At 34.0% G+C, this 11,976-nt stretch overlaps 3 protein-coding genes across 3 annotated transcripts; 2 read left to right on the top strand and 1 right to left on the bottom strand.

Moving 5' to 3' along the window:
* Positions 1 to 928: 928 nt before the first annotated feature.
* Positions 929 to 4,670, top strand: LOC123210357 (polynucleotide 5'-hydroxyl-kinase NOL9). The gene is made up of 9 exons (XM_044628651.1): positions 929 to 1,274; positions 1,430 to 1,527; positions 1,653 to 1,686; positions 2,454 to 2,623; positions 2,789 to 2,972; positions 3,372 to 3,552; positions 3,771 to 3,870; positions 4,001 to 4,128; positions 4,284 to 4,670. Exons 1-9 carry the CDS (start codon positions 1,084 to 1,086, stop codon positions 4,335 to 4,337), a joined length of 1,140 nt encoding a protein of 379 aa, XP_044484586.1. The 5' UTR covers positions 929 to 1,083; the 3' UTR covers positions 4,338 to 4,670.
* Positions 4,671 to 5,328: 658 nt separating this feature from the next.
* LOC123210071 (probable myosin-binding protein 5) lies at positions 5,329 to 8,176 on the top strand. The gene is made up of 2 exons (XM_044628258.1): positions 5,329 to 6,288; positions 6,570 to 8,176. The coding sequence occupies exons 1-2, from the start codon at positions 5,541 to 5,543 to the stop codon at positions 7,370 to 7,372; spliced, it is 1,551 nt and encodes a 516-aa protein (XP_044484193.1). The 5' UTR covers positions 5,329 to 5,540; the 3' UTR covers positions 7,373 to 8,176.
* A 181-nt stretch (positions 8,177 to 8,357) lies between these two features.
* Positions 8,358 to 11,616, bottom strand: LOC123210070. Its single transcript, XM_044628257.1, has 3 exons — positions 11,081 to 11,616; positions 10,697 to 10,968; positions 8,358 to 10,342 (listed from the first exon to the last, which is right to left on the bottom strand). The coding sequence occupies exons 1-3, from the start codon at positions 11,223 to 11,225 to the stop codon at positions 8,660 to 8,662; spliced, it is 2,100 nt and encodes a 699-aa protein (XP_044484192.1). The 5' UTR covers positions 11,226 to 11,616; the 3' UTR covers positions 8,358 to 8,659.
* Between the last annotated feature and the right edge of the window lie 360 nt (positions 11,617 to 11,976).

Raw genomic sequence — 11,976 nt, 5'->3', positions numbered from 1 at the left:
GAATCTTTCTCATCCGGAAGATAGGAGGGAGAAGGTTGGTTGACTCCAGTCATCAGAAAAGCAACAAAGGAGGGGGAAATAGTCATTTTTCAAACCTTGGGTGGGTGCGGGGAATTGTTAATTTTAAAACCTAAGGGAGAAAATTGATAAAATTATAATTTTTTTAAATAATTTTGTTAAATAACAATTTTAACCTTGACATAAACAACAAAATTTAATAAATTGGTGAATATTTAGATTTTTAAAAATTAACAAATATAAGTTTAGGTTTGTATTAAACCTTGGATGAGAATAAGTTTTTTGGCCTAATTCAAAAACACTCTATACAAAAAAAAAGATGTGTAAATATAATTTTATTGTTGTGTAACGTTATTTTTAGATATTTATATTTATATTTCTCTTTTACCGTTCTAGGTTACGGAGAGTCCCAGACCTATATGGTCCAAAGTTTTGTATTGCAACAAACTGTAGGTGTGAGATGGTGCAATAAAACCAACATTAAAATTATATAATGGGACATTACTAAATGAGTTTGGGTTATTATTGTGAACATTCTTAAGGGCGATCTTATGAACATTTAATGCTTAAATTATACACTTATTTTTTTATTTATAGATTTTATTTATTTGTTGATTAGGAAGGAAATAATTTCATTTCATATATTACAATGGTTCAGAAGAGAGAATAAATAGACTAGTGATAGCCCTAGAAATGGAGAACAAATCCCCAATTTTAAGATCAGGCACTAGTCTATTTACGATGTCTCTACAAGTTTTTGACCCGTTGCATTAACAGACCATACCGGACCAGCCCGGGTTGCTAAAGGGCGGCCCGGACCATAGAAACTTGGGGGTGGTAAGCAACACAAAAAAACTCAGGGTTGTAGAATTTCGCCAAAGTACGGGTAACAAAAACAATGTTACTTTCACAAAATCGACATTGCAATCTGCGATTGCGTACATATCATTCACACTCTCACGCCAAATCCGCCTGTTAGAAGTTTAAAACCCGCGAACAGCAGCACGTCTATTAGATAAACACAACTCAAATTAAGAATAAAATAAGAGCTTAGTTCGAGTAGCTATGGCGGCTTGTTCGTCAGAAGCTGAAAATCAATCTCCAGGAATTTACATACCAGAACAATGGTCCGAGGCTGCGGACTCAATAGCTTATGAATCAAATACTTCGCCTCCGCCTATTGCTCTGATTTGTGGAGCCAAAAACTGTGGCAAAACTACCTTCTCACGCCATCTCGTTAACAATCTTCTACGCAGGTAAATGTTTCTTTTTGTTTGAACACGGTCTTGCTGTTTCATATGTTGATTCAACGTATTTAATTTCAGTTTCGCTTGTTGGCTTGCGGTGGTTGAGATTAATTAAGTGCTTTGTAACTGAATGTTCGTTGTATGTTTTTATATTGTGTTTGTAGATATAGAAAAGTTGCGTATTTGGATACTGATGTTGGGCAGCCTGAGTTTACGGCTCCTGGTTTTTTATCTCTCACTGTGGTTGATAAACTCACTCCTGGTATTCTTTATGGTCTTTCACTTTATATTAAAGTTTTCATGTTAGAATTCTTTTTCAAAGAACTGTTTCTTATAGTATTTTACTAATCGAGGGCATTGTTTTCCTGTTTCTTTTGCTAAAAATAGACTTGACAATTCCTTGCCTGAAGACACCTGAAAGGTACAAATGCTAGACTTTTCCAGCCTCCAACAACTTATTTTGTGTATTGAGAATCTTCAATGTTGTTTCTGGGATATATTAATTGTTTTAATATCTGTTGTGGCATATTATTTTGGTAGTCTTACAAAAAATATATGAAAATGCAACATTTTTGGACCAATAAGACTAATGGAGCAGGATTAAATGTGGCTCTAACATCTTCAGTCAAAGAATGTTAATGATATGAGTATTGAATCTTCCGTGGCTTTCTTGATGGATTTTTCTAGCTCTTATCAACTATTAGTTCACTGTTATAATTATTTTTTATATATTGCTGTATTTCTTTATCATTTATTGATTTTATTATATAAGAGCCACTTGAGTGGGGACACAGCTAGGTATACATCGCATAATTATTTGAAAACGAGCATCAGGGCATTGTAGATGTTCTACTATGTGGAAGTTTGATGGAAACATTAGTTGCTTAACACAGTCTGATTTTCTGTATGAGTTTGAGCTCTATGAATAATTATATCATTTAATTTGAACTCCAGCTGTCCATTGACAATGTGAGATGAATGATCACTGAACTTGTAATGGTATGTAGTTGCATACATTATTTGTGAATGAATATGCTTGAAAACCTGAACCATGACCTCACTGTTTTGGGTTTTTTTAATGTCATTGATCTCCTAGGGTTTTGTAATACTGGAATCGATTTTTTGCTGTCATACTTCAGGGCTATTTTCACTTTGTCACTTACAGTTTGATATTTTTATTTTCTCTAGATGCTTTTTCTTTGGTGATGTTTCTTCGAAAAGGGATCCGACAGCATATTTGAAATATGTCTTTGCCTTGTATGATTACTATCGGAAGAAGTATTGTATATTTGACAAGAATGAAAGTCCTGGCAGGACTGAGTTGCCACTTGTTGTGAATACACCCGGTTGGGTGAAAGGTTAGCTTCTTAATGTTTGCAGTTTTCCACCCTCTTAAGTTGTAAAATTAATTAATTTGTCTCTTCTTCATGTTTAGTAATTTTTCTCTTAACCATTCATCATGTGAACATTAAGTAATTTAAGGTAATGCTGACCATGATTTTCTCATTCCTTTTATTTTCCAGGTCTCGGCTATGATATATTGGTGGACATGTTGAGGTATTTTAACCCTAGCCATGTAGTTAAGATAAACATCTCTTTTGAGAGTAAGAATCTTCCTGCTGGGGCATTCTGGTTGGATGGTGATCTTGATAGGGATGTTAATCTTATAGAGATCAGTTCAGCTCGCCAGGACTCTTACAATAGATCGTAAGTTCTTTGCTGTATTTAGTTTACCCTGATTGTTTTTTGTTCTTGATATGTGGTGGTCATTGCTATTTTCCCAAATATAGAGTTTTAGTTGAGTTACTTGAAGCTTGAGCATTATGGAAAGTAATATTTGTGTAACTGATAAATTGTTTCCCTATATAATTCATAGAGACTTTTATCTTCTCAGGTAGGCTGAGTGAAGATTATATTAGTTTTGTCTGTTACGTACACTAGATGCTTCTGTTTGGAATTCTATAATTTGGAAAATGTTGTTATCAGTAATTCTTCTTCAAATTGAACTTTTTAAATATCAATATCAAAAGTTTTCTCCTTTCCAGGTTCATGTTTTAATTGGGTGGGCTTTTATTTATTACATTGCATCTCCATCCTCTTTTACAGAGTGCTAATACAAAAGGATGCACGACTTTTGCGGGACTTCCGTTTAATGGCTTATTTCAGGCAATGCTTTTCTAGTAACCAGAGTATTACTACGATCAAAGAACTTGCACATGCACTGGCTTCTCATCCTCCTTATGAAGTTCCTATTTCAAGTATCAAGATTAGGCATCTCCACTGCCAGGTTTAATTTTAAGACACTGAAGGAATTGCAGTAGGCTTTTTGACAATTTTATGTTACTCTGGCACACTTTAACCATTGATTTTCTGTCTTTTTCCTGTTTAAAATTTGGATATTTGGAAGATTATAAGGTAGATGTCATTGGTAAAAGCTTGCTATATAATCCACCTGGTGTCATTGTTAAGGGAAAACCTTATTTATATTTATATGTTTTATGCTAGGTTCCCAGTAGTGAAATATTCTACAGTTTGAATGCAACCATTGTTGGCTTGGCAATTAGCGCTGAGATGTCTGAAAATTTACCTTGGTGTGTTGGTCTTGGTAGGTCACTTCTACTTCATCTTTTTGCTATTTTTATTTTTTGTTTGAATTAGTAAAATTTTCATTTATTTCATTCCTGTGTACGGCCATGAATGTTCTATATATCTTACATTATGCCTATATTATACAGGGATTGTTAGAGGAATTGACGCTTTGAGAGGTTTGTTCTATGTTATCACACCAGTTCCACCAAACATCCTGGAAAAGGTTGATCTTTTTCTGCAGGGTTTCATCCAAATTCCTACTTGCTTGCTGCAGGTAACTGATTTCAACAGCAGTCTTCAATTCTGAAGATTTCTTTCACTTAAGTGATTTTTATTTAATTTTTTGTGAAAGCATTTATAACTTCCTTTTTAACTGCCAGGTAAATTCTTATTTTTAACAATTGCTTTGTTATTTGGTTTTCTCTGCAGGTGCAGGGATGCATATCTCCTTACATATCTGTTAATGTTTTACCTACAAGCTAGCTGATAAATGATGTAGAGTTGTTGATGCTTGAAATTATTTTATATAGTCCACATCAGAGGTGTTCAATTAATTTTTCTCCCAACTTGTAGAAGATGTGGCAGCAAATCATTTTTATGCCAATGTTAAAAACATATCATAATCTGTCTCCTTTTGTTTGTTTCTAGATAATGCACCTTAGAAAAGTATATCTCTGATCATTAAAAGTTTGTAAGTGCAGAAAAAGTCACACAGAACATATAGCTGTACAAGTAGTCATGGACACATTATTCAATTCTGTGCCAAACAGTGAACTTGGGTATTTCAACAGCTCTAGTCAAATAATTTTGGGGAAATACTATATTCATACAAATGATGGATGTTAATCAGTATAGATAAATTGACATATTATTATATAATTGAGTAATCCATTATATTTTATTCAAAATCCTTTGATCATATAATAACATTAATCTATTTGCACTAATGATTACCCCATTGTTTATACATAAAATATTATTGATAACTTTACACCAATGTAATTTGTTAGTAGTTAACCAAATTTGCCATTAATTATGAATTAACAATATTATATCTATCTAATTTTGATTTTCCAAATGAAAATATAAAAAATGTGTTATTTTATGATTGAATAATTCTAAATTAAAGATAAATTAATAATTAATAAAATTACTTATTTAATTATACGATGATATATTATTATACACCTAATTAGTCATTTAAAATTGGATATTCATGGTTTTATTTTGATTATGAATTAAGCAAAAGTTTGATTTGGGAGAGTTGTGGTTGGATAAAATAAAGGCTCTCCACAATTAAGCAGTATTCAGTTAATTGATGACAGAGAAAAAATGAAAATAGAAATTGTCTTTGTTGTGATTTGCTGGTTAGTCTATGATAAACCGTAATTTCAGGTTCATGGTCTTCCTAATTACCCTCAAAAATTTTTATTAAGACATTTTCTCTTTAGAGATAATTTAATTTCACCACCCAAATTTTGAAACCCATAATTGAACCTTACCCTTTCCCTTTTTTTCTCACTAAATCACTGTCCTCCATAGAGGAAGGTCATGATCTTGGTCTGGTTTGTCACCCTCAGGTCATGATCTTTTGCCTCATCATCATCCTTTGGGAATTTTCTATCTAAACCTGCTTGATTTTAAGCAACTTGGACAAGAACAAAAGTTGCATTTCTTTGATTTAGGATGAGAGAAAAGGAAAATATGGCAAAGAGATCATTGAAGTGTTATGTGGAACAACGATTTGGAAAGTTTCCATATTTCTTGATTTATGCTGCTCTTGAATGGGTGTTGATCATTATACTTTTCATTGATGGGTTTCTTGCATTTTTTGCAAATGAATTTGCTAAGTTCTTTGAGTTGAGAATTCCTTGCTTGCTTTGTACAAGGATTGATCATGTTCTTGTTCAAAGAAGTTCTGATTTTTATTACAATGAATCCATCTGTGAGAATCATAAGAAAGATGTTGCATCCCTTGCATATTGCCATGTTCATAAGAAGCTCTCTGATATAAGGGAGATGTGTGAAGGGTGTCTCCTTTCGTTTGCTACAGGGAAAGATTCTGATTGCCATACCTATAAATCTCTTATTGGGATTTTACATAAGGATATTGAAATGTTTGTTGACGATGAATATGAAATTCAGTTGACACTTCCTTCTAATAAGAAGGATGAGTTGATACTTATGGAGAAGAGTAGTTTCAATTGCTGTTCTTGCTGTGGGGAGCCATTGAAAGTTAAATACCGTTCAAAAGCTAAAAACATTGGGCTCACTTCATTGGCTCCTGCTCCTTCTCCACGATCACCATTCACCACTTCGAGAAATGAGGAGTTTTGCCAGTTGGACTTGCCCCAGATTCGATTCACAGAACTCAAGCATGTCTCGGATAATGAATCAGAGGTTCAAGAGGACACTGCCAGTCTCACTAGGCAATGTGAGTTTGTAGCCTTTTGGTATAAATTTTTACATTTTCCTTTGTTATTATGCGATTCTCTCTTGCATTCCTGATTGCTTATTTTTCCAATTTATTTAATTTACCATTTTCATATCCAGCAGTCATATAATTGATCATTCTTGGTTGCCTGTATTGCTCTTCAACTGTTCTGGCTGTCAAATGGTTCATTATGCACCTGCTGAGAAGTTTCAAAGTGTTTATATCCATGACAGTGTCTTCTTGGCATGTAATTAATTCATATTAATGAATTTTTGTAACAGCAAGGGAAGATGTCAAAGCTGCTACCGTTCCATTGCTGACTGATTCTGAAGATTTTAATGAAGATAGATCTCCTACATTTGTCAGAGGAAACAGATTCTTTGGAGTCGCACTCTCAGATTCAGCTCAAAACAGTCCTAGGTTTAGCACAAAGGCTCTACAAAAATCACTACCTGAGAAAACAGACGATTCTAAAGAGTCTACTGAGGGAAATGGATCAAATGAAGCATATGGTGACTCCATTCTGCACCAATTAAATAGACAGGTTCGCTTGGATCGCAAGTCACTGATGGATCTCTACATAGAATTGGATGAAGAAAGGAGTGCTTCTGCTATTGCGGCTAACAATGCAATGGCCATGATTACCAGGTTGCAGGCAGAGAAAGCAGCTGTTCAGATGGATGCTTTACACTATCAGAGGATGATGGAGGAGCAGGCAGAGTATGACCAAGAAGCTTTGCAAATGACTATGGATATGCTCTCCAAGAGAGAGGAAGAAGTTAAAGAATTAGAGGCTGAGCTTAATGCTTATAGAGCAAAATATGGATGCTTAAGCGAAGAGGATTACCAAGAGTTTAAATCAAAATCTTACACACTCAAAAATGTAAAATCTGAATGTAGCAGCTCATCTGATGGTTTTGCTAAAGTATTGTCCTTCCATGGTCGTGGTGGATCAGTGAAGGATCTTAACAGATTGAAAACAGATGAAATATTGGCGGGAACCAAAAGCCTGGGGCGTCTCAAAAGCCTTGACAAGAGAGTTCACTTCTCTTCAGATAATATGATCCCTTCCTCACAGTCTTAGCTGCCAAAGTTATCCATACAAAAGAAAGACAAGTACTGATATACATACTATTTTATTTGACTAGATGACAGATTAGTGAATTGCAAGATGTGTTTTGCCCCTAAATAAGATAGGTGTGCTTGGTGGCCTGTAACTTTTGCTTCCCTCACCAGTCACCAGTCTGAAATTAGTAGTTCCTTGGAAAAAACTGAAGATACAATGTTATGGTTCTGCTGCCAAACTTTGTTGTAGAGTTTCCTCTTTTTGTATAAGGCTAACGCTTTCCTTAAAACTTCCAATGGCTACAGTCAATAGGGAGAACTGAAAATTTTTTAATTATCAAATTTTCCTATACAGGAAAAGATATAGTAGTAAGTAAGGTCAGGCTTATGTCTCTGCAGAAATTTATATTAGTGATATCAGTGATCATCGAAAATTTAGTGAAGTCTAGTGTAAACTTACACAATTGCTGGGACGACAGAACATGGACACAGTAATATTCAGGTTATGTTATACCTTCCATAAGCATATCCTTTGTTCAAGCTTCAAAGCATAATGCGGGGCTTGACTGAGATTTTGTGTTTCTTAAGGGTGATAGGAGATCATGTTGGAAATGCCATGTAAGGTACAGAAGGTCGCACATATACCTTAAAAGCTGAAGAACAAATTGCAGAGTGGAATATAGACCCACCAAAGAGGTTGGTACTCTGAATGAAAATAACATTTTTTACCAGAATTTTTGTATCACGTATGGATCTTTATTTCTTAGCTTTCTTTTGTTCTGTGTATCGATAAATTTTTCTATCATGAGCCACACTATCTTTCAACAACTTAGCAGACAATTTTCTAGTATAAAAAAGCCACGTATCAAAACAGATCAGCAGTTTATAAAAACAGACTAAGAGAAACCCTCTGAATGACAGAAACTAAAACTTTTTAAATATGTCTATGAGCCATTGCAGCTATTGGCACTCATTTGAACAAGAATTTCCATTAAACAGACATGAGAGGCACAACACTTCATATTTTATTACATGTAAGATACAACACACAATATAATTGAGTTCTCAAGTATTCTAAAATACAAAATACATAAGAACATACTAGATGCATGATCACAAAGTACATAGTACAGTATTCAATTGTGGTTAACACATGCAGGCTATTACACAGAAATGTCTCTTACCCTTTGGTGAAGGTCTCAGACTCTGTGACTGCTATCCCCTCCAAAAAATCATCCACCCGCTTCTAGTGAATTGAATTTAAGGGGTAGAGTACTGTGTCCAATTCCTTGACAAGAATCATGGATTACAGATTCTGTGGATTCATGAAGGCTATTTCCCAATCACTGTCCAATAAAGGACAGTCACTAATAGAGAAAGTAGAATATGAGGATCCTTGTTCTTGATTATTTGGCGGCTGCAGAGTGGAGAAAGAGGCCTCAGCAAGCTCATTACCTTCTCTGAGTGCATTTGATATTGTAGGTAGATCAAAATACACCGGCAGAGCATTTTCTTCAATATGATTTCCAGAATTGGAAATCAAATTGCTAATGGATTGTAACTGTGATTTTGGATAACTATTCTCAATAACTTGATTTCTAGAATTAGAAATCTTAAAACTACTTGAAAGTAATTGTTCCAGAGAAACATTTCCTTCAACATGATTTCTAGCATTTGAAATCAAGTTGTTATTTGGTAAACACTGTGGATGTAACAGCAATTCTTGAGAAGTATATCCTTCAACATGATTTCTAGATTCAGAAATCATGTAGTTACTTGGTAGCAATTCTGAAGAAGTATTTTCTTCAACTGGATTTCCAGTTGGTAAACACTGTGGATGTAACTGCAATTCTTGATAAGTATACTCTTCAACATGATTTCTAGATTCAGAACTCATGTAGTTACTTGGTGGAAATTGTGGTACTGACTGCAATGCTGGATAAGCATTTTCTTTGACATGATTTTCAGATTCAAAAATCATGCAATTACTTGATAGCGATTCTGAAGAAGTATTTTCTTCAACTGGATTTCCATATTCAGAAATCAAATAACCGTTTGCTGGTAACAGTGACGAAAACTCATATTCTGAAGAATTATTTTCTTCAGAATGATTTCTAGATTCAGAAATCAAGTAGTCATTTGTAAGTGACTGCAATTCAGGAGAAGTATTTTCTCCAACATGATTTCTTGACTTAGAAATAAAATAGTTAACTGGAAGAACTTGCAGTAATAACTGCAATTCGGAAGATGTACTTTCTTCAACACTTCTAGATTCAGAAATCGAAGTACATTCATCAACACGATTTCTAGATTCAGAAATTGAAGTACATTCATCAACATGATTTCTAGATTCAGAAATCGAAGTATATTCTTCAACACGATTTCTATATTCAGAAATCGAAGTATATTCTTCAACAAGATTTCTAGTTTTAGAAGTCAAAATATATTCTTCAACACAATTTCTATATTCAGAAATCAAAGTATATTCTTTACCATGATTTCTAGATTCAGAAATCTTAGTATTTTCTTCAACACGATTTCCATATTCAGAAATCGAAGTATTTTCTTCAACACGATTTCCATATTCAGAAATCGAAGTATTTTCTTCAACACGATTTCTAGATTCAGAAATCGAAGTATTTTCTTCAACATGATTTCTAAACGTAGAAATCAGACTGCTGTTTGGTGGTAATTGTGATTCCAGAAAAGTGCTTTCTGCAACATGATTTCTGGAATCACAAACCAGATAATTACTTGGTGAAAAGTGTGATTCTGGAAAAATATTTCCAGTAGCATTACTGTGACTATCAAAAGCCAGATGCTGATCCACTTGACCTTCATTAAGGATTGAAATACAGGGATTTTGATGCTGTTGATGTTCAACCTCTGTTGAAGTACGCAGCTTTTTATGTTGTCGACCTTTAACATAGGTTGAATTCCGTCGCTTTTTATCTCTATTTCTTTTTATGCGACACACGACAAAATCCTTCTGCACAAATTAATGGTCACTACGAAATGAGCTAGTTATCTAAAAATGCTATAGCATCAATAGCAAGACCAAATTTTTCAACAAAAATGGCATAATACTTGCCAAAGTTCTAGCAGTAAGCAGAAAAACAATTTTCCAATCATCAAAACAAGCCACATACATGCTAACTTTGCCTAACAAATAATAGTTTTCCAGCTATAACTCGAGGTTGAAGTAGAAAACAAGGATTAAAAATTCTCTCATAATTCCAGGGAAATGACATGTTATGAGAGTGATAAGCAATAAAATTGAAAGAAAAGCCAAATGTCAAGTCAAAACCAAACACATAAAATAAGAAAGGAGACCAGGATATACCTTGTAAAGAGGATTGTCTTGGGCAGAATATTGATGCATGACCCAAAGGGGCTTAGTACCTTTGGGAACCGGACCATGCTTATAGAACACTAAGATCCTTCTACTTCCAATGACAATAGTGCCGTCTTTGGAATTGATTTTTCTAACCTTACCGGTTGCTTTCCAGAATCCTTTCTTTGTTGTTCTGTGAACTCGACCGCTGCCAGCCTTTATATAATCAGGTAAGCAGAAAAAGTTACACCATTTTTCATCGGACTGAATTTGTGAAAGCCCTGAATCACACCCAGTACAAAACAACAATTAGAAACATTCTAGAAGAGGTAATAATAATATCATGTGGACTTTTAAGTGATGGTATTGATTCGAAATTACAAACCCACTTACCGAACAATTCAGCAGGTTCGAAATTGTAAATATTAGCCTCAGTAATAGCATGAACAGAGAAACCAGGGTCAAGCCTCTTCGTTTCCAGAAGACGGATGATTTCTTCTTCAGTTGGATAGAATCTAAATCCAACAAGATCGTCCATTTGAAGAATTTGCGTTGATGGCCAGTGGGCAATGGCTTATTTATATACAGAAAAAGCAAGCCGCTTCATTTCCAGAAGACATGGAATCTAAATCCAACAAGATCGTCCATTTGAAGAATATGCTCTGATGGCAAGTGGGCGGTCACTAATTTATATACACAAAAAGCAAGCAGTGCTGAACGTTCTGGAAAAAGTGGGAGACGCTGTGCATAAACTTGCTCCCCAAGTAGTGAAAAGAAGAGACCCCACTATCTGACTCTGACCTCCTCCTTCTATTAATTCACCTTCCCCTTGAAGGTGTCTACTTCCCCAACAAGTAGTGAAGTTAGAAAATCCAAAGACTTGTTCCCTTCCCTTTCAAGTTGTTTGAACAGTCTAACAAAAAAGTCCAGAATCTTTTCTTCTGGTTGTCTTAAAAAGTGGAAGGGTTAACGCAAGAAGTCTCGTAGGGGTGTTTAGTTTGAGTTTTTTAAAATTAATTTAATAATCTATTTTATAACCACTTATTTAATTTATTAGTAATAAAATATTACAGTAATTTTTTATTATCAATATTGATGTGACAGATAATATAAGTAATATTCTGATTACCACATTCATCTTAAATATTTAAAGATTATCAAGGTATTTTTGATTTTATTATAATTATTTATTATTTATTAATTTTTTAAGATAAAAATAAATTTATTTTTAATTAATATGACAAATAATATAAAATAATTTAAAAATAATTATACTCAAAGTCATTTAA

Source organism: Mangifera indica, chromosome 3 (genome assembly GCF_011075055.1).
Source record: "Mangifera indica cultivar Alphonso chromosome 3, CATAS_Mindica_2.1, whole genome shotgun sequence".
NCBI lineage: Eukaryota > Viridiplantae > Streptophyta > Magnoliopsida > Sapindales > Anacardiaceae > Mangifera > Mangifera indica.
This window is presented reverse-complemented; position numbering and strand designations above follow the sequence as displayed.